General features: G+C 40.8%; 1 protein-coding gene across 1 annotated transcript; it reads left to right on the forward strand.

Annotated features, from left to right (window-relative positions):
- Positions 1-372: 372 nt before the first annotated feature.
- Positions 373-20,878, forward strand: gpr142 (G protein-coupled receptor 142). The gene is made up of 3 exons (XM_041816099.1): positions 373-522; positions 14,220-14,374; positions 19,493-20,878. The coding sequence occupies exons 2-3, from the start codon at positions 14,236-14,238 to the stop codon at positions 20,449-20,451; spliced, it is 1,098 nt and encodes a 365-aa protein (XP_041672033.1). The 5' UTR covers positions 373-522; positions 14,220-14,235; the 3' UTR covers positions 20,452-20,878.
- Positions 20,879-21,161: the final 283 nt, after the last annotated feature.

Raw genomic sequence — 21,161 nt, forward strand, 5'->3', positions numbered from 1 at the left:
ACTAAAATGCAATAAAATACGTGCAATTCAAAGAGCTCCTCTATGATTATTAGCACTTAGTGCTCATGTCTATGGTAAGTGTGCAGGGTGGAATTTGGAGAGCCATTAGTCTTCATACTGCGTGTTTGTTTTGTCTCTTTTCCAGGGTGAATAAGAATGCAGATGGAAGAACATTAATGCTTTTTATTCCCTGTCACATTCAATGTCCATCACTTGTTTCTCTTTCTAAATTTCTCTTTGCACTTTTTGTCCCTTTTTCTTTGAAGTGTTTCCTCCCTCTCTCACCTCTGTCCATCCTCCCTCCCTCCTCCCTCTCTCTCTCTCCCTCTTTATTCCCCCTCATCTCTCTCTGCGCTCACTGATCGCAGTGATGCACCAGCTGCACGGACTCGACATCTCCTCCTCCTCTCCGTCCACCTCCACGGCTCCTCAGAGAGTGTCCAGCAGAGATGTCGGGGACCCTGTAGGACTCCAGGGCGCTGTAATCCTGCAGGAGAGCTGCTGTGAGATCTGGATGTGAAGGTAGGATGGAACCCAGACTACACGAGGGCAAACAGAGCTTAAGAAAATCTCCTTTTACAAGTGTCTGAGCCGCTCTGCTGTAAAAAGATGAAATGTCTCTGTTTCTTGTGCAATCAGCGCTGTTATACATCATTGCCTCAGATGTTGGTGCAAGGTACAGTCTCAGTACCTAAAGGTATTTAGAGTAAGCCTGGATTATCTCACCGCTGGCTGCAGTTATAATTGACTTTGTCTTAATCTCTGCTCTCATATTAACACAGTTTACTTCAAGTGTTTTCTTTGATATTTCACTTCCGAAAGCTTCTAGGAAAGAGGCCTTTGTCAGCATAAAAAGCTGAAGTTTGTGCTCCTCTGGGTTCTTTCTTTCTAACAGCATGGACCTCAGGTCAGGAATTTGGCCCCTTCATGAATGAACTTTAAACAAAGCTGCAGATCTGCACGATATTTGGAGCAAAGTCCTGGTTTAACAGCGAGGACTACATTTTCCATCTGGAATAAATCATCTGATGAAAGAGACATGAAACAATTTTCCCCTAGGCGTCTAGAATAAATCATAAAGGAGTTTTGATTTCTTTTATTAAAAAAAAAGTGCTAACACTTTAGAATAAGGTGTACCAAACCTGCCATCTTCATCTAAACTAATTATTTAACTAGCCATTAGCAGCTCATCTGCTGACTGATATTTCTGAGTGGAATAACCAGCGGTTAATCATCCTTTCTGTGGTTATCTGCTGGTTGGTTATCATCATTTCCGTGTTAAACTAGCAGGTTCTTACCCATTCTTTAGATGGGCTAAGTACTCATTACAAACTCCCAGGTTTAGCAGCAGCTAGTTAGCAGTCAGCTAGCAGCTAGTTCCCTCCTCTTCCATGGTTGTACAAGCTAATGAGGTTAGCCAGCAGCTAGTTAGCAGTCAGCTAGCAGCTAGTTCCCTCCTCTTCCATGGTTGTACAAGCTAATGAGGTTAGCCAGCTGCTAGTTACTTTTTCTTTTGTGACAGTAGGATTTGTAAGGCTAACTAGCAGCATGTTGTCTAATTTTTTTAACACGTTACTTACATTTATTCATAAAATTTGAGTTGGCAAAACAAGTTACTTGGCAGCTATTATGAATTCTTGACCCGTATAAATAGTTAGTTGACTCCTTTCCGTGGTTCACCAGCAACTAGTAACTCTTCATTTCCCTGTCTAACTAGCTACTGGTTACTCTTTCTTCCCCTGTTTAACCAGCAGGTAGAACTGTTTCTTTTCCTAGTTAGCTAGAAAGCAGTTTCTCTTTCTTTCCCTGGGTAACTAGCTGGTTTCCTTTTTGTTTTTTATGGTTAACTAGTTACTCTTACTATTTGGGTTAACTAGCAGCTAGTTAGTCTCTCTTTTGCTGGTTAACTAGTAGCCAGTTTCTGTTACTTCCCTTAGTTATCTAGTAAACAGTTTAACTTTTCTTTACCTGGCTAAGTAGCTGGTTTACTCTTTCTTTACCTGGTTAACTAGCAAATTAACTCTTTCTTTACCTGGTTAACTAGCAAATTAACTCTTTCTTTACCTGGTTAACTAGCAAATTAACTCTTTCTTTACCTGGTTAACTAGCAAATTAACTCTTTCTTTACCTGATTAACTAGCAAGTTAACTCTTTCTTTACCTGATTAACTAGCAAATTAACTCTTTCTTTACCTGATTAACTAGCAAGTTAACTCTTTCTTTACCTGGTTAACTAGCAAATTAACTCTTTCTTTACCTGGTTAACTAGCAAATTAACTCTTTCTTTACCTGGTTAACTAGCAAATTAACTCTTTCTTTACCTGATTAACTAGCAAGTTAACTCTTTCTTTACCTGGTTAACTAGCAAATCAACTCTTTCTTTACCTGATTAACTAGCAAGTTAACTCTTTCTTTCCTTAGTTACCTGGCGGGTTAACTCTCTGGTTACCTAGCAAGTAGTAACTCTTTCTATTAAGGTTAACCAGCATTCTGCTCCCAATCTTTTCTTCCCTCATTAACTGCCATTAGTCACTCATTCTTTTCCCGGGTTATGTTTAGTTATCCGTTCACTCCTGTTGTAGTTAGGAGTCATAGTTAGTCTGAGTTTTTCTTGGTTGATTAGCGGTGAGTTATCTTATTCTATCCCTTTACTCTCTGAATCCTGGTTGAATATTTCAGCTACTGACTCATTTTTGTTTCTTTCTTTCTCTGGTTAGTTGGTAGTTAACTGGGCATCTTTGTCTTTCTGGTTAACAGTTAGTTACTCATTCTTCCCCTCCTCTCGTGCATCTTGTTGTAAACTGATTGATACATTGAGAATTATCTTAAGCCTCAATAACCAAACCTAAAGCATCTTAATAAAAAGTCCCTCCTTACTGAACCCTTGCATTTTGTATTTCAGCTGTACAGTGATGCCGGCAGCATCCTTTATCTCCCGCTGCTGTTGTTTCAGGTGCTTCGTCTCTTGATGAATAATTAAGAGGACTCAGTGGAGCAGAGATAAAGTTCAGTTCAGCTCTCCGGGCACTGAGCCCCCCCCGCAGAGCCTCGTCCTGTAGCCTCCAGCTGCAGCGACCCTGGGAACATGGTAAAAATAGTCTCTTAATCAGAAACATGCCTCTGCCTCTGATCTTCTCTGACTCGTCACTCTAACGTCCTGTTAAAGACATGCTTTTACTCCTCAGAGGATCCTGTCTGCTGAGGCTGGAGCCGTCTATGCCGTAGTCACATTGATTCAGTCACTGTCAGAGGTGGACTTCAGGAAACACCTCTGACGTGAGAACAGTCTAGATTCAGGACTGAGCGCGGTGATTAGTCTGCACAGGAAACTTCCAGGAGAATAAAGTGTGATGACAAGAAACAGAGCTCTCACACATTTCATTTGCTGTTTTTATGATTGAAGGGGACCAAAAGGAGTGGCTGCAGCGATATTGATCACTCAGGAACTGTAATAACGGCTCCCTAGTGGGGCGTTTTTCAGGCAGCCTTTAAAACACGCTGCTTTATAACGATCATCTTTCTCTTTCACTGCTGCTCCTGAGCCGAGGCTCGTGTGGAGACGGATCAGGTGTCTGAGAGGCTGAATATCACCTGTGAACGTCTGCAGCCAGGACAGATGAACTTTAGGTTTTACTGTCCAGTCAGACGCAGCACTCCTAGTTCTTTTTCTGCTGGTTTAAAAAGGATGTGGTGTTTTCTGTTTGACTGAACAGCACTGTGGGCGACTTTTGTTTCTGACTAGGATTTTGAAGCAACTTTAGATTGGATTGGAAAAAATGTTTTCCTCTTTTTAGAGAAAAATCAAGCAGTGGTAGAATTAGCATTTATTTCAATCATATTTAAGCCATGCATCTTTGCTATAATTGCAGCAGTGAGGGGTTTTTGGCAGCTTATAACGCCACAGAGAGTATGAACCAGGAAACTTGTTGGATAGATACTAGGAAAATAAAAAAACAAATATATTTGTGGACAGAAGCCTTAAGCAGACCTGTTTTCCTCCCATGGTAATGGGTATAATTTGGGTGTTTATTTGGCAAAATTGACCGATATATCTTGCTATTTCCAAAGTTGTGCACAGCTAATCAAAAACTTAGCTTTCAATCTTTAAAAATGATAAGTGATTTCAGTTAATCATCACCATTAGGTACTGTTAACTTTACACTGTATAATGCATTTCTTAGAACTAAATTGAATGCATGCTTCATGCCCATTTTTAGTGAACTTAGCTCTGTGTTTGGGCTCATTATCCTGTTGGAGATACAAGCTTTCTGACACTGGGCAGCACATTTGGCTCATGAACTGTAGAGGGGATTGAACGTCAGCCGTCTGTTTACAATAGGCGGACTCAAACAGCTCTTGAACCCCATCTGCGGAGGCTTCCATATTGAAATCGTGGTCTCAACTGAACTTTGGATCAACCTAACGGCCCGCCCACCAAGCGCGACTTCCTGTCAGCCTGCTAGCTAGCATTCTGGTTAACAGAAACAGAGCCTCCGTCTGCCGAGCTATCTGTCAATCAAATGAGACGCACCAATCAGCTTTCATCCTAAATATAATCCAAACGATCGTGGTACAAAAAATTCACCCCCTGTACAGTGGGAGCACAATAAGACACTAGCTAATGAGACACGTTTGTGATTTTGAACCAGGCAGTAAACCAGTTTATTTCTAGTGTAAAAAACGGCTGGTTAACATGTGTCCAGACGGGACTTCCGATGTTCCTGCAGCCAGCCTCAAGTGGACACTCACGGTATAGCAATTTTTTGCACTTCCGCATTGGCTTCATTTTTCAGGACCGGAGGTTGCTGCTTGATTTGGCTCCAGAATGCCTTGACAGTCTTGAGATTTCATTGGACCCTGCACAGATTCAATCAGGCTGTGCCAGAGGCAGCAAAGCCCCAGAACACACCCGAGCCTCCTCCATGTTTCACCACAGTCTAATTATCTTTGCTTCATTTCTGCGTCTGTTAACATCTAGCTGATGGGACTGCCCAAAAAGCTCCAGTTAGTTCTCATCTGACTCAAGGACAGTCTCCCAGAAGAATATCTGATGTACCCTGACTTTAAAGTTGACCTCTAATCTCTTTGGAAGTTGTTCTGGACTCTTTGTTTCCTATTATCCAGATCTTCGTCCAGGGAGGTAGGCTACAGTCCCGATGACCTTAAACTTCTGAATAATCTGGTCAGCTGTAGTCACAGGAACATCAAGCATCATAGATTTTACTTTTAACATGCTTGTCTATCATTATCTTTCTTTCTATCCACTGTCCTGCAAAATAAAATGCATAAAGCCTTAAATAAATCTTATAGAAGAGAATTCATGCTCCCTGGTTGTTTTGTAGCATCATTCAGACAAAACAAACATCTAAAAATGTCACCTTTAGCCTCCAGAGACTGTAAATATTGTCACTTATGTAAATTTTCTTTGAAGAAAATTGTTTTTTAGACTTTTGTTGTACCATACTATGTAATGATAACACAGTGCAGAGACAAATCTGTCTATAGAGAGAGGTTTCTCTTCCTCTCTGAGGTCAAACCCTGCAGACATGACTCCCTATACGTCTCCCATGCTCATATAAATAGTGGATAGGACATCTGATCCCACCATGGGATGGCGTTACACAACAAGGGGTTAAATCTGAGAGGGTTTTATTAATAGACACAACAACAAAGTGCTCTAAAGGAAAACACAACAGGCTTCAGAAACAACATGCTGCTGAGCTCAGCTCATGTTTTCTTCTAATTTATGATGAGTGTTTGTGAGAAAATGCTGGAGCCTTCAGTGTTTTTAAGACTTTTATCACATGTATGACGGCTCAGCAGAGAGGGAACATCAGCTCTGAGGATTATTCCAGACAGCTCTGATATGAAAGACTGATGTTCTCCAGCGAAGTGTTCCTCAGAAAGTTGGGACATCCAGCATGAGATCTGTCAGAGACAACACCTGTTTGAGCCGTCTGAATCTTATGTTTCATACAGATTTAAGGATGGAGGTGTTTTTGGGCTCTTTTCTTATACTTATAGATAACATTTTGGAGGGATTTGGGATATTGTTAAGCGTTACTCAACCCTGCTCAACCAAAGAGCTAAATTGTTGAAAAAATGCCTTTGCTAAGAGCCACAGTCTAAATCGCAGGTGTCAAACTCAAGGCCAAATGCGGCCTGGGGTGCAGTTTTACGGTCATATCTTAATTAGAATTAGTCTGCTGCTGTGAGGTCTGCAGTTTCCTCCAGTATAAAAATCTGAATTTAACCTTGTTAAGTTAAAAAATCTGACAAAGTAGAGAGTAGAAATAATTAGATAAAAGTCAGGAATGAGGGAAAGAAATTAATTTGTGTTTTTATTTCATATTTTCAAGAATATGACAAACTTTGGGACTGGGATTTTGAGTATTTATTTCATATTTTTAACATTTAAATTCATAATTTTGACCTTTTTTCTCATATTGTGACCTTTTAGATTCATAATTTTTCATTTTAAATCAAATCTTGACCTTTTAAACTCCTAATTTTAACTTTTAATCCCATGTTTTCACTTTTTAAACTCCTGATTGAGAATTTTATCTCATATTTTGACCTTTAAGAGTCCCAATTTTTAATTTTATCTTCTATTTTGACGTTTAAAATTTAAATTTTGTATTTTATTTCATACCTTGACCTTCAAGCACATAATTGTATTTCTCTATTTCATATATTTGCCTTTTAAAACCTTATTTAGACTTTTAACTTTGTATTTTGACCTGTAGGACTTGAAAGTTGACTTTTTATCTCAGATTTATTGATGCTGTGATATTTAATCATTTTGACTTTTTTTTTTTAGAAATCCTGAAATCCTTTATCATCACTGTTTAATTTCCCCCAAAATTCATTCCCTTTGAGAACACAGTTGACAGTTTTCAGTTAAATCTTGACCCTGTTAGGCCCTCAGAATAGACCTAAATTCAGATTTAGGCCCCTGCTGTGATTGTGTTTGACACCCCTGATCTAAATGGGTTAAACTGGAAAGTCAAAACAAGTGAAAGGTTGCAAAAAAGTGACAAAAATGAGGGGGAAACGGCAAAATAGGCATACAATGGAGACAACTGGGTGAAAAGTGGCAAAAAATGGTTGCAAAGTCACAAAAAAATACGTTACAGGTGGCCAAAAAGCTGCAAAAAATTGAAAAGAAGCAGGATAAAAGTGGCTAAAGCTGATGAAAAATGGCAAAAATGGGATAAAAAGTGGCAATAATGGTCAAAAAGTTGCAACAAGAAGTGGTAAAAATGGTCGAAAAGCAGCAGAAATGGATTAAAAGTGTCAAAAAAAAAAAAGGCTGACAGTTAAGTTTGACCATTAAAACCTACTATATAAGTGTGGGGAACAAACTGATTAATGTGATGATTGATGGGTAATTCTTGAGGTCAAAGTTTCCATTTTAAAGGTTTTCTGGGGAATAATATGTCAATTTAAGACGTGAAAGAGCCACACTTTGAGTATCACTGGTTTACTCATTTGTCAGCCTCATTTATACCAGCATTCATTTTTAGGCCTGGGTGTGTATTTGAGCTCACACATGTTCTCCAGACCAGTCGCCCCTTAAGGGTTTAATATAGTTGTTGAACTGGACTGACATCAAAGTCTGTTATGAGCGCCTAGACTCGTTCAGAAGTTGGTGATTTTCCCCACAAACCCGGTCCCCCCCCCCCGTTAGAGAACTGGGCTCACCTGTGCTGCTGCGCCCAGGTGAGGGCTGTTACTAATCAGCTGCTCTGAGAGGGAGCAGCTTGGTGCTCGGTTCAGTGGGGTTATGTGTGCTAGAGGGTCAACCCCATCAGTTGGCTCTCTCTGAGTTAAGAGTTGAGTGTTTTTGTGTGAGTGGGGGAGGAATCAAATCTTTTGCTCTTCTACCTAGCTCTTAATCTCAGACTCCCACCTGTCCTTATTTGGGCTCAGACTTTAAGTTTGTCTATCATTTTGATAGAGTTAGTGTGCGGCAGCATGGAAATGTAATCCCCTGCCACATTTTAGAAAACAAAAGACCCGAACCAAACCAAAGAAAACTCGCTTTCAAAACCAAAGATGGCCATCAGAACTTGGGCTACAGCAGAATCTCTCACTGTCAAGACGAGGCCCTTCACATCAGTTTACAAAAAACAACAATCATGGTATTTAAGAAAAAGGCCGGATCCCAGAAATCCAAACACATTTTCATAATAGGAGGACGCACACTTCAGCACGCATTTTTAAGAACACAACCTCTGAGTCCACAGCCAGACTGTAAGACCACTACCTGCTGTTGGCCCCACTGTTATCTCTTGTATGACACATTATAAAGGCATTCTTGCTGTAATACCAGAAGCTTGTCGTCTTTTCAGTATTCCTGTAGGCCTTGAGCAGAATCATGTTTATGTTTGCTGCCATGTTTATGGGCTATGAACGTACAAATCATCCAGTTAGTGATGCTTCTCTTACTGGAGCTCGATCTGGTATCATAAATATGAACATGAGATCAAATCAGGGGGATCTGCTGTAAGATAACTGCACAGTTAAGGATTTTTAAGGGGCAAATAATCAGCTGTGACACGCCTCAACAATCCTCCTGATTGTGGAGTGGAGGAGTGGGGGGTGAGGTGGGCCCCAAACTGGGCCTAGGATCATCAAGTGTACAGCCAGCCACATATATATTTCTAACAGTGCTGCAGAGCTGCTAGAAAATCTGCTGTGGTGTCATGTGTGCATGCTGATATGAGCTAAATTCACTAAAACAGCCCAAGAAAAGCCCTCTATGATCTTTATGTGTTTGTCTAAGATGACTGAAGGGAAGTACTGAGCCATGACACCTATCTGGAGGTGTTTTTCTCCTTTAAAGCCCCACAGTAATGGATTGCTCAATCTTGTGGGAGTATAGACCGGCTTATCTCATGTTAAACAGTGCACTCATATTCATATTAGAGAGAATGAAGTCTCTCTAATATGTCATCTTAATGATTGGGTCACACTGTACCTAATGCTGCTTTAAAGTGCTAATGAAACACATTTGTATGTGTGAACTGAGTCTGTGTGGATAGGTCTCAATCAGGCTTACACATCTGGACACTGCAATTTTACTCCATTCTTCTATACAAAACTAAACTGCTAAGACTCTGTCAGGTTGCATGGAAATCAGGGATGAACAACCCTTTTCTAGTCCAGCCACAAACTCTAAATTGGCTTGAGGTCTGGGCTTTGACTCTGCCACTCCAGAACATTCACCTTGTTGTCTTTAAACCATTTCCGTGGAGCTTTCACCCTTCAGGACGACAGCTGAGAAGCATCCCCGCAGCATGATGCTGCCACCACCATGCTTCACAGTGGGGATGGTGTGTTTGGCGTCTTGTCTGATGGCCAGAAAGCTCCACTTTGGTCTCATCAGTCCACAAAACCTTCTTCCTCTTGAACATGGAGTCTCCCACATGCCTTTTGGTGAACTCTAGTCCAGACTGAATCTGAGTTTTCTTCAGCAGCGTCTTTCTCTGAAGCTCTGACTGGCGAAGAACCCCGCCAACAGTTGTAGTCTGCAGAGTAGAGTTTCAGAGTAGTCATAGGTGTCTTGGTGGCTTCTCTCACTAGTCTCACTCAGTTTGTGAGGATGGCCTGATTTAGGCAGATTTACACATGTGCCATGGTCCTTCATTTCTTCATGATGGATTTAACTGAACTCTGGGGGATGTTCAGAGCCTTGGAAATGTTTTTGTATCCATTTTCCTGACTTATACTTTTAAATAACCTTTTCTCTAGGTTGTTTGGTGTTCTTTTGAATTCATGGTGTAATGGTAGCCAGGAATACTGATCCCCATTTCACTATTTGTGAGACTACTAGCACCAGTGAGCTGGAACTCTGTTGAATTAGGTCAGTCACTTTAACCCACTAAAGCCTGAAAACACAAATTATAGCCAGAAAATTTTTGGAACTGAAAAGTTTATTTAACTTTCTAATAAAATTCAAAAACATCTAAATTTCCATAAAATTATAATCTTTAATCTCATTTGATACATTAGGTGTTTTTGGTAACTGATAATCCACTTGAGGGCATTTTTATCATTTATCAGATTGTATTCAGAATTTTTTTTTAGTGATTTATGATCATTTTGATTAGATAGAGGTATCATAAAAGTAAGTATCAAATATAATACAACAGGCTTTAAAGCACTGATCATCAACTGGCGGCCCGAGGGCCATATCAGGCCCTTCAAAGCTTCCTGTCCGGCCCCCAGAAGATCATTAAATTCAGAAAAGGAGGAAAAGAAGATGTTATGGTTTTAGGAGTGTCTTTTGGCTCCAAATGTCTGCAGCTGTTAAATCCATCCAAAAAATTTACAATTGAAATAGTTTTAGAATGATCTGATGTTGACCTGTTTAACAGAAATTCACTCGTCATTCATAATTAGTAAATATATTTTTAAAAATGAGTTAAGACTGGCAGAAATGTTGCAAAAATGGCCCGAGTAAGTGATGAAAAGGGGTTAGAGAGCGGCAAAATGGGTTGTGGAGAGACACAAAGGGGTAAAAATGTGCAGGAAAAGAGGTTAAAATGTGGCAAAAAAATGGTAAAAGAGGAATGAAGGAAAAAATTATTTTAAAAAAATGAGTTATTAGTAAGAAAAATGGTGCAAAAAAAGTAATGAAGAAAGGTTAAAAAGTGGCAAAAATGAATACAAAAGTGGCACAAAGGGGTAAAAATGTGCAGGATAAGAGGTAAAAATGTGGCAGAAAAATGGTAAAAGATGAAAGAAGAGGCAAAAAGCATAAAAAATGAGTTATTAGAGAGAGAAATGGAACAAAAAAAGTAATGAAAAAGGGTTAAAAAGTGGCAAAAATGGTGAAAGAGTGGCACAAAGGGGCAAATATGTGCAGGAAAATTGGTTCAAAGGGTTGGAGAAAAGAAAAATGGTTTTAAAGAGAAACAAAGGTATCAAAAATGAGTTAAAAGTGGCAAAAAATATTGCAAAAATAGCCTGGCAAAGTAGTAAAAAGGGGTTAAAGAGTGGGACACAGGAACAGGAATTGTCAGGAAAGTTGAAAAAATGGGTTAAAGGGAGTCAAAATGGGCAAAAGTGGCAAAAATTGTTTAAAAGTGGCAAAAATTATCAAAAAGTTGAGGTGCAGAAAATGTTGCAGAAATGGTCAAATGAAGTAATGAAAGGGGTTGAAAGAGTCAAAAATGAATTAACATTAGTGCTTAATCACAACTCTGTTGGGCCCATCATTTGGGATTTTCAGGGGTCTCTTTGTGGCCTGCTGCATTAAAGAAAATAGGGATAGATCTCACTGTAATACCTAAAAATTTCCTGTATTTTGAAAATGCAAATACTACTACAATATTTAATATTTAATATTTAATCAGACCAAAATATTTATTTAATTTTTGTTTATTTGAAAGTCCAGCCCCCAGAGTCTCTGGCGAGACTAAATCTGGCCCTTGTGCAAAGGTGACCCCTGCTTTAAAGGGTTAAAGGGGATGAAAATTTATGAAGTCACTCTTTGTACATTACAGATTTGTATTAAATTGTCTTTACTTTGTAGAAATCTGTTTTCACTTTGACATTTTTTTGTCAGAAAAGCTGAATTATGTTGGCAGTGACTGATTTATAAAACCAGTAAAAGGGTGAAACATCCAAAGGGGGTGAATACTTTCATATGCACCGTAAATGGGATTAAAACCAGACATTCAAACCTTTTACTAAAACATGCAGAGACCTTCATTTGCCTTTTGGTGATGACGTCAGTCAAAGAGCCAATTAAGGTGGTGGTGGATGAAATGTGGTTGACTCCAGTGACGTATCCCTCCTGTTTCACGCTGAACAAACCCGATGCATCATCTCTAAACGTTCTCATTTTTCACTAAATACAAAGCAGAGTTTTCAGACCGCTGTCCACCCAGAAGCTGAAAATACTCCTCTGAAGGAAAATTAAATTTCCCTGTTGTTTTAGGAGAAGAATGAGGCCATTCATACCGGGCCACACCATTGATCATGATGATTGCTTTTCGATCCATGCCTCTCCACACGTTTATAGTGCTGAGGTGAATTAAAGCAGCCAAGCGCAGAGATATTCCTCAATTTTATGGTTACATTCCTGCCATACACCATAAAATGTGCCAGTCACTCAGCAGAGGTTCGGCAGACAAACATCCTTTACGATGGCAGTGTCTAAATATGACCAAATGTCAGAATGGAGATTGTCCGTTCACGTCATGAGCCCGATTACACCGACCGCCTGAATGTGGCTCCAGGACAATATTTACGTTGGTTAAGCATGCAGAGAGATAACACGGCCCAAATACGGCTTCACGGATGAGTGGAGTAAATTAGGAGGAGAAAAACAGGATGGAGGGCTCCCAGGTGAAAAGGTGAGCCGAGGAGACGGGACGATAATGACTGAAGGGAGGGTGGAGGGTGACGAGGTCAGCGCTGACGGCCCATCTGTTGTTGTGGACCTGCAGTTTAATCGACTGAGTCCAAACTCAGAGGTTTTTACTGACTTTTTGTTTTCACAGTTTATCTTTGAAAACCAGCAAAGAGCTCCAGAAAGCAAACACAGCTGACCTAATGCAAATTAAGCACGGAGCACCACTCATACCAAACAATCACAGCACTTTAGAGAGGTTAAAAACAGAATCTTTATGGGCACTAAAAGATGTGACTGTCAGGAATCATTAGACGTTGCAATATAAACAAATAATAAAAAATTGTTAAAACATCCTCAAATTAAGCAGAGAATAATTGACCTATGGCTAAGCCACACCCCCTCCACTCACTCGGACAAACAATGAACATTCAGTGACACCATGGCAGGTGTCGCAGTATGAGACATTTTAAAATTTTTAAATTAATTTTTCTATTGTTTCTCCCACTAGCCGTAGCATTAGCCACCATAATGTTTCCCACAATGATGACGGACTGTGACAACCAATGGCAGGCTGTTCCGTCATTATGTCAAGCTTTGCTAAACTGCGCATGTTTCAATACTTTAAAACTGAAGAAGAGAGCCTGTAGCGCCACATTATGTAATAACGCCCCATTATGTAATAACGCCCCATTATGTAATAACCCTAACCACAGGACTTAGTGTGGGCTCCAAGGTATGCACTACCCCACTACCTTGCCCTAATTCTAACCGCTTAGTGACTTATGCCTAAACCTAACCCCCCTTCAGGGCTCTAGACTGAACACCTAACCTTAACCCTAGGACTTAAGGTGGGCTCCAGGGTACACCCTACTAGCTTGCCCTAACCCTAACCACTTAGTGGCTTACAAAATGCGGTGTTATTACATAATGAATTGAAAATGTATTACATTATTACATAATGTGGCACTACAGAGCCTGAGGAGTTTATAATGGAGAGAAAAAGACACAGAGAGGCTGTGATGTGTCTCTGCAGACGGGAACTGCTTTGAATAAATTCCAAAAAGTGCAAGAACTAGTTTCTATGTGAATATTTTGACAATTTTTGTCATAATATGATTATTTTTTTCCACTTTTTGGTAACTTAGAGATGAGGGACAAGCCTGTGTGATGGAAACCCTTCATTATTGTTGACTGTGTGCCACCCATGAAAATCTGTGTGTTTAAATTTCTGTCTAGTTTTTCTTTTGTCTTTATTTGTCTTATAAGTTGATAATTCCAGTGACATTACTGCAGCATACATATTCTTAGCCTTGAAAAAGGATGTTTAGATCATGACTATGTACCACAGGGTTGATGTTTTACAGGCTATTTAAGACAATAAGTCCAGGTGAGACAAATGACTGAAAGTTAGCGTAGATCTCAGGGGGTTCGGTCTGTAGCATAACTGTTTTTTGTTATTATTATTGCTGCCACTAAATTGATCAAATTAGCGTCTTTTTGGAGTTTAGAGTGTGCCTCTGGAAAATCTACATTTTAGGGGCCTTGCAGCCCTAGAATGTCACCCTACCCCCCCACTCCAACAAGAATCGGGGCATTCTACCCCTGGATAGAACAAGCAAAATTTAAAGGTGGGTTTATGTGTTCAAACTAAAGCCCTTATCTACAAATATAAGGCTACTTAGTCAGCCACACTTAATTTTAAATATTCAGGTTATTAAAATCCTTGAAATCTCATAGATATCTATTTTGATACATTTGTTGTCCTATTCTGAGAACACCAGCTCCACCTGTGACGGGACTGAAACATAAGAAACTCCTTTATTTTACATTTAAAATTCCCGTTTCTTTTCTAGGTCGAGCACCACGGTCATGATCGACTGGCCCAATGTGACAGCGTCCGGCGACCAGGAGCTGGGCCAGGAACCCGAGGAGCTACAGAAGTCCAAATGTGTCCTGGGCTTCATTCCTGTCATCTACTACAGCGTTCTGCTCTGTGTGGGAGTACCAGGTATGTCACGGAAGGAAGATGTGTGCAACAGCTGGCTTTCACCATTGCAATAAAAAGATATTAAGTGCAGGCCGACTGAACAGAACACCCTCAATGACTGCCAAAATACTAGATACTTAGAAACTTTTAGATACCAGGTGCTTTAAAACAATTAATCGCAGTTATTCTAATGTTCTAAAGTGGAAAAAGTCCTGAAAAAGTCTTGAAATTACTGGGCCCAGAAGCAGAGCACAAGCCAACTTGTTGGTGAAAAGAGTGTATTTACAGAAGTTAACAGTGCAAGCGAAGGTGAGTTAGCTGGCTGGTGAGAGGCAGAAGCCCTAGCAGGGAGCAGAAGGCGTTACAACAGAAAGGACAATAAGATATTAGATAAGTCGAAACATTTACTGGAAAAATCAGCTGCGAAGCACTCTGAATTTGAAGTTTAGAGAGCTGGGTTACCACATTAAGATGAAGGGATACTCTGGCTTCTAAACATTCGACACAAGGTGATTAAAACAAGATCTTGATTGCTGGAAAACTGGCTGCAGCTGTGACTGCCCACCGCTCCTGCCCTCCCCAACCAGCCTGCAATGAGAGGGAGAGAAAAACAAACAGAGCCACCAACACAAAACCAGATCTAGACACAGACCATCTATGGAATCTGGTGGTGGTTCCTGATGCCTGACCAGTTGCAAGCCACTGCATTAGATGGTGGTATGCACATGCAGTACTGTGCAGAGCTCTTTGGCATGTTTGGGTAGAAAATAGAGGCTGAGGTAAGGCATAGAGGTGCCGAGTAAGGCGCCTGAGGGCACCATCAGGCAGTTCGAATTGTCATCCTCTTAATGTCCTTGCATATTACCTGTGAGCGGGAAAAGAATCTGTTGAAAAAATAAAAAAGTCACCCCTTTAGGGTGGAGTCAGGGGTGGATGTGGCTGGTAGGCATGACTTAGGGCACAGTCTGAGCGGGTATTAGGGTCACCATGAGCCCCTGGCTCTGCTGTGAATGTCCCAAGAGTCTGGACACCACTGGTGTTAGCTGAGCAAACCACCAGGCGTGAAATGGTCTGGACAAAAGAGATGCCATCGAGCTTGACCTTGGCTGGCAAGTGTCTAGCTTGACTCTGCCCTCTGTCCAGCCCAGGTAATGGCATGCAGGGCCTGTGGTGAGTCCTTGCATGCCTGAAACTTGTGCACATGACTGTAGCTGTTTAATAAATCAGCCAAAAAGAAGAAGAGATGACAACGGCAACCATTTGGGTCAAAATTTGTTTCCACTTTGTGCAGATACTGAAGTCCATCCTACAGGCTTTTATGGATGATTTTAGTGTTTTTAAGACTCATACTTCTACATCAGCTGTGCAGCTGAATGAAACAGCCCCATGCTGCAGGAACATGACAGTACTAGGGCCCTCTTTGGTATCCTGACAGCTTTAATCCTGAGTAATACTGACTATTAGTAGCTCAACTAGAGAGATATTTTAGGGTCAGAATATTAACCGTTGCACACCATGATTTTATTAGTATCTTTAGCACTCAACCACAGCTGTGGTGTAAAGTGAATACAGTTTGAGTTGCAGCATTTATTTCTATTTATAACAGAAGAGAGAGGTACAGCAGAAGAAATCGATAGATAAGTGAGTTAGAGGTACATTACGCTGCTCTAATGGAGCTGTGAGATAGATCATTCTTGTCGCTCATTCAAGCATGATGGCTCCTTTAAAATAATCAAATCATCTTATGATGACTCCGTTTGACTTACTGACTATTTATTCATTCACAGACCGCTCCGGTCAAACGCTCCTGAATCCTTCTCCTTCCACATTCAGAGCCTCTGTAATTCAAACAGATAAAGCTGTCACTCTGGTTTCACTTCAGCATCATTCTCATTACTGGGGTTTGTCTCCGAGTTGAAGATGGTGATTTGGTATTGATCCAGCAGGGATTTAAAGGGAGCGCTGTTCAATAAAAGTCACTGGTGCATTCAGTCCCAACACTTAATTATCCCCAAAGGGAAATAAATCAAAAGACCCGAGAGCTTCAGTAAACATCCGTACGCCTGAAAGGGTCTTAATAAGACTGGTGATGTTTAAGACCAAAGAGCTGCACAACAATCGGCTTCTGATGACAGAACGTATGTAAATGAGGACTGAAGATACTGTCAAGAACATAAACTGCATTAGAGATGCTCCAAAGAGCAGTCAGATCAATGGTTTGTAACTTAAACTGCTTTAAATGCACATTTCATGTCCATAATACCACAACCTTGAAAAGGTCTTATTATGTAACTCACTCTGCTGACCACAGCGAAAACAAGAATCTGAGCCGAGTAAAATCCATTGTTCTCTAAAAAAAAACCTGCTTATGCTACACAGAGATATTATGTTCTCAGAGAACAGCTAAATAGTTAAAAACACTCAGATTCCACCAGTTATGTAAGTCTGGTAACAATATATAAGCCACTGAGACCGAGTGCACCGGCTGGTCCTACACCTGGGTGTTACGTTATTTTTGCCTTTAAGTTAAACGTTAAAAACAGCGGTAGACTTAGAGAAAGTTACACTGGACCTAAGTTTGAATTATGCTAAATTTTACTCTCGATGGAGCAAGTGCAGGTTAAAAAAGTTGGATTTATCCCGTGGGTTGTGAAGGGAATTTAAAGACCCTGTAAAGTAAAATCCAAAGTTTTTGTCTTAACACATCAGAGATGTTGGAATATTTTCACTGTAAACACATGAAAACACTGAGATCTACATGTGACTGAATTCTGGATTTAGGCTGTTTTTCACCTCTTTCCTGGCTTGGTTTCATGTGGGCGGGGCCAATATGTGGGTTCATGATGTCATGAGCCCACAGTGGGGAATGACCCCGCCACTCTAACACTACAATATAAAATCACAGAGCAGTTTATCTCAGTGCAGTCTGTTGTTAGCTGATGTCACTGCCTTTATTGAAAGTTAAAAGTCAGTTAAATGCTGTTTTTGTTCATTGTGAGGGAAATTTGCCAAATCTATCTGCTACAGATTGTGTCTTCCTGAGTGGCTTCAGCTCATTCAACAGACACGCCCACACCTCCAGGAGCAGATTTTACTGGCTCATTTTTCATGATTTTGAAGCTTAATTTTATAAACTTAGAGATGTTTAACTTGACTGAAATTTGAGTTAGGGGTTCATAACACAGTGACCTGTCGTACAACAAACCTAAATACAGATTCATTTTCACTTTACAGGGTCTTTAAGGTGTTGCTGAGGGAATAAGGGTTTCAGGTTTGGGAGCCTTAGGATTTTGTCTTTTTGCAGATGATGTGGTTCTGTTGGCGTCCTCAGATGGGGACATTCAGCTGTCACTGGGGCAGTTTGCAGAAATTGAATAGCAGTTGAGATGAGGGTGAAGAAGGACTTGAGCCAGAAGCCCAGGATTTGCTGAAGAGATTGCCTTAATTTTTGCTACTTTCAGCACTTTTTGCAACTTTCCATCCATTTTATCAACTTCTTTTCTCACTTTCATTCAATTTTTGCCACTTTTCACATATCAGTGCGAAAATTTTTTGATTTTTTTCCATTTTTGCCACCTATTTTTGGCACTTTTATCCGCTTTCTGGCACTTTTGTTTCATTTTTGGCAGTCTTCACAAATTTATGCCACTTTATTTTAGGCCTTTTGTCCAAGTTTTGCAGCTTTTCACACATCATTGCAACTTAAGGCATGTTTTTGCCTTTTTCTGACCACTTTGGCCAATTTTTACCCATTTTTGCTGCTTTTTGTCCACTTTTAACACATTTTTGCAATTTCTTTTTGGCACTTTTCCCCAAATTTGTTGCTTTTCACCCATTTTTGCCACTATTTTGTCATTTTTCACCTTTCCCCACTTCCTCGCCTTTCCCCACTTTTTGGCAGTTTAATCTTATTACTGGCCTTTTTGTCTGATTTTGCCACTTTTCAGCCATTTTTTTGCCACTTCCTTTCTAGTCGTCATCCAATTTTGCAGCTCTTCAACTATCATTGCAACTTAAGGCAGGGTTTTAGCAAATTTCTGTCCATTTAAACCACTTTTTACCCATCTTTTGTCACTTCTTTTTGACACTTTTTTCCCCTTTCTGGCATTTTTGTCCCATTTTTCCATTTACCAGCCATTTTTTGCCACTTTGTTTCTAGACTTTTATTCAATTTTTCAGATTTTCACCCATCATTGCAACTTTTAACAGGTTTTTTTTGCCACTTTCTGTCCATCTTTTTACCCATCTTTTGCCACTTATTTTAGCCCTTCATTCCAAATTTGCTGCTTTTCACCCAATTCTTCCACTATTTTTTTTGCCTTTCACCACTTCTTTTTGGCACTTTTATCCCATATTTGCTGCTTTTTGCTCCTTTTTGCCACTATTAACCAATTTCAGCCATTTTCAGTGGTTTTTTTTACTACTGTTTCTACTGTTTCTTTTTTTTTTTTTCAATTTTTACTGCTCTCTACCAATCTTCCCCACTTCTTTTTTTGACTTTTATCCAATTTTTGCTCTTTTTCCACAGTTGTGTATTATTTTCAGTTAATGTTGTTGGAGTTTTCTCTTTTTTTCTTTCTGATATCCTGATGTTTGTGATCATTATGGCCTTGCTTTGCAGTCTGACATTAATTTCTGAATTGTTTAGTTCAATATGCCCATCCACATCATTAACATCACCAATAAAAAGGTTATTCTATTTATTTTGAAAAAGGATATATTGTACTACAGCATAAATGAAATTCAATTTTTGTTCCTTTGATAAGAGACGTTATTATCCAGGTTAAAAATGAAATATCGTAATTATGACTTAACTTGAAATTGGACCATAATCCCTGTCATCCAACCTTATGGGCAGCCTTCCATCCTTCCATGTGGTAATACCGGGTGGAACTATGAGCATTTTAAGTGAGGCTTGGTGGCCTTGGTGTAAATGTGAGCCTAGAAGTTGGTCAAGGCAGACATAGAAGATAGGACCAGCTTTATAAAAGCCTGACTGGTACATCCACCCACTCTGTCTTAGTCAATGTTAAAACCTTTTTCAGATGTTTTCTCTCCAGAGCTGCAGATGGGAAATAACGGAACTATAATGAATAAAAATGATTTAATTTATTTGTTTTCTGTCTTCTTTTCTGTCAGTGAACATCCTGACGGCGGTGGCATTATCCAGACTGGCGTGCCGGACTAAGAAAACTCTGTATTACTACCTCCTGGCGGTGACGGGCTCAGATATTCTCTCTCAGCTCTTCATCATCTTTGTTGGCTTCCTGCTGGAGACGGCGGTCTTTCACCGTGAGGTCCCTGCACTCCTGTTGCACTCCGTCAGCGCTGCAGAGTTTGCCGCCAACCACGCCTCCATCTGGTCCACAGTGCCCCTTACCGTAGACCGCTATGTGGCGCTGTGCCACCCCCTCCTCCACCGCCAGATCAGCTACCCGGCCCGGGCCAGGAAGATCATCGGGGTGGTGCTGATGTTGTCGTTCGCGTCTGGCGTGCCGTTCTTCTGGTGGTCGGACATGTGGAGAAACAGCCACCCGCCCACGGCGCTGGACACCGTACTCATATGGACACACGTGACCATCATCTACTTCCTGCCGTGCAGCATCTTCCTGGTGCTGAACTCTCTGATCATCCACACGCTCAGGGTGAGGCAGAGGCAGCAGCGCTGTGAGGAGGAGAGCGGGCCGAAGTCTGCGCCTCCTCGAAGACTTGGTAAAACGACCGCCATGCTGCTGGCCATCACCTCTGTGTTCTCGGTGCTCTGGGCGCCGAGGACAGTCGTGGTCATTTACCACCTGTATGTGTCATCCGTGCACAGAGACTGGCAAGTCCACCTGGCCTACGACCTGTCCAACATGCTGGCCATGCTCAACACGGCCGTGAACTTCTTCCTTTACTGCTTCGTCAGCAAGCCGTTTCGAGGCGCCGTGCGGGACGTGGTGCTGCTGCGGGGCGGTCCGCTGTATGCACGCCGCACTCTGCCTCCACAGCACACCCCCACCAATGCCTCCATCTCCTCTCTGTACAGCGGGAACAACAAGCGCTCACAGCGGGACTCCACCCCCTTATCACCTCACAGGGCCAGAAAGCCCTCTTGACCCCGGGCCCCCTCCTTTTAATCAAAAACACCCGCCATCCCACGGTCCCCGAGCACTTCTGACCCCAGGGACGCACAACTGTGGCCATCTGCCAGTCGGCCCCGGGGCCTTCTCATGAGGCCTGAAATGAACTTGAAAGACATTTTTAATGCTGGTGGTATTTGTTCGTGTAAATCAGATGAGATGACAGCTTATTTATTTTTGTTAGATTTGTACAAAGAAAGGAGGTTTTCATGTTTTTTCTTCTCCATACATGGCTCTGATGTCAGGAAATAATTTTAATAGTTGAAGAACAGAGATTTATTCAGTAGTCAGAGCAAAGTCAGATCTTTTTGGCATGCTGCTCTCCTAAACAGAGAGTAAATATTGGATTTGGATTTATGCAGAGTGAAATAATGTCCCTAAATTAAAACTAATGCTGCTTTATTTCTGCACGAAGCTTTGCAGGCTTACATCACTGCAACAACAGTTGGTAACAGAGGTGGGCACAGTCAGTCAGAAGTGTAATCCATTAACAGACACTAACTCTGATATCAATTAATCATTTATTTCCTATAATAATCAAACTGCAGTTTGTTTACATGCAGTTAGAAAAGTCAAATTACTATCTACGTTTAAAAGTGGACATGTAAGAGGCATGTAAACACACTAATTGAACTATAATCATAGTAAATCAAAATGATCAAAGTCAGACTAACATATCTAGAAAA

Source organism: Cheilinus undulatus, linkage group 20 (genome assembly GCF_018320785.1).
Source record: "Cheilinus undulatus linkage group 20, ASM1832078v1, whole genome shotgun sequence".
NCBI classification, from domain to species: Eukaryota; Metazoa; Chordata; class Actinopteri; order Labriformes; family Labridae; genus Cheilinus; species Cheilinus undulatus.

What these genes read in the sequence shown, in the direction of transcription:
- gpr142 (XM_041816099.1), top strand. Translation starts at nt 14,236, where the DNA reads ATGATCGACTGGCCCAATGTGACAGCGTCCGGCGACCAGGAGCTGGGC. An exon ending in GCTCTGTGTGGGAGTACCAG is followed by an intron (nt 14,375 to 19,492) that starts GTATGTCACGGA and finishes CTTTTCTGTCAG; the next exon opens with TGAACATCCTGACGGCGGTG.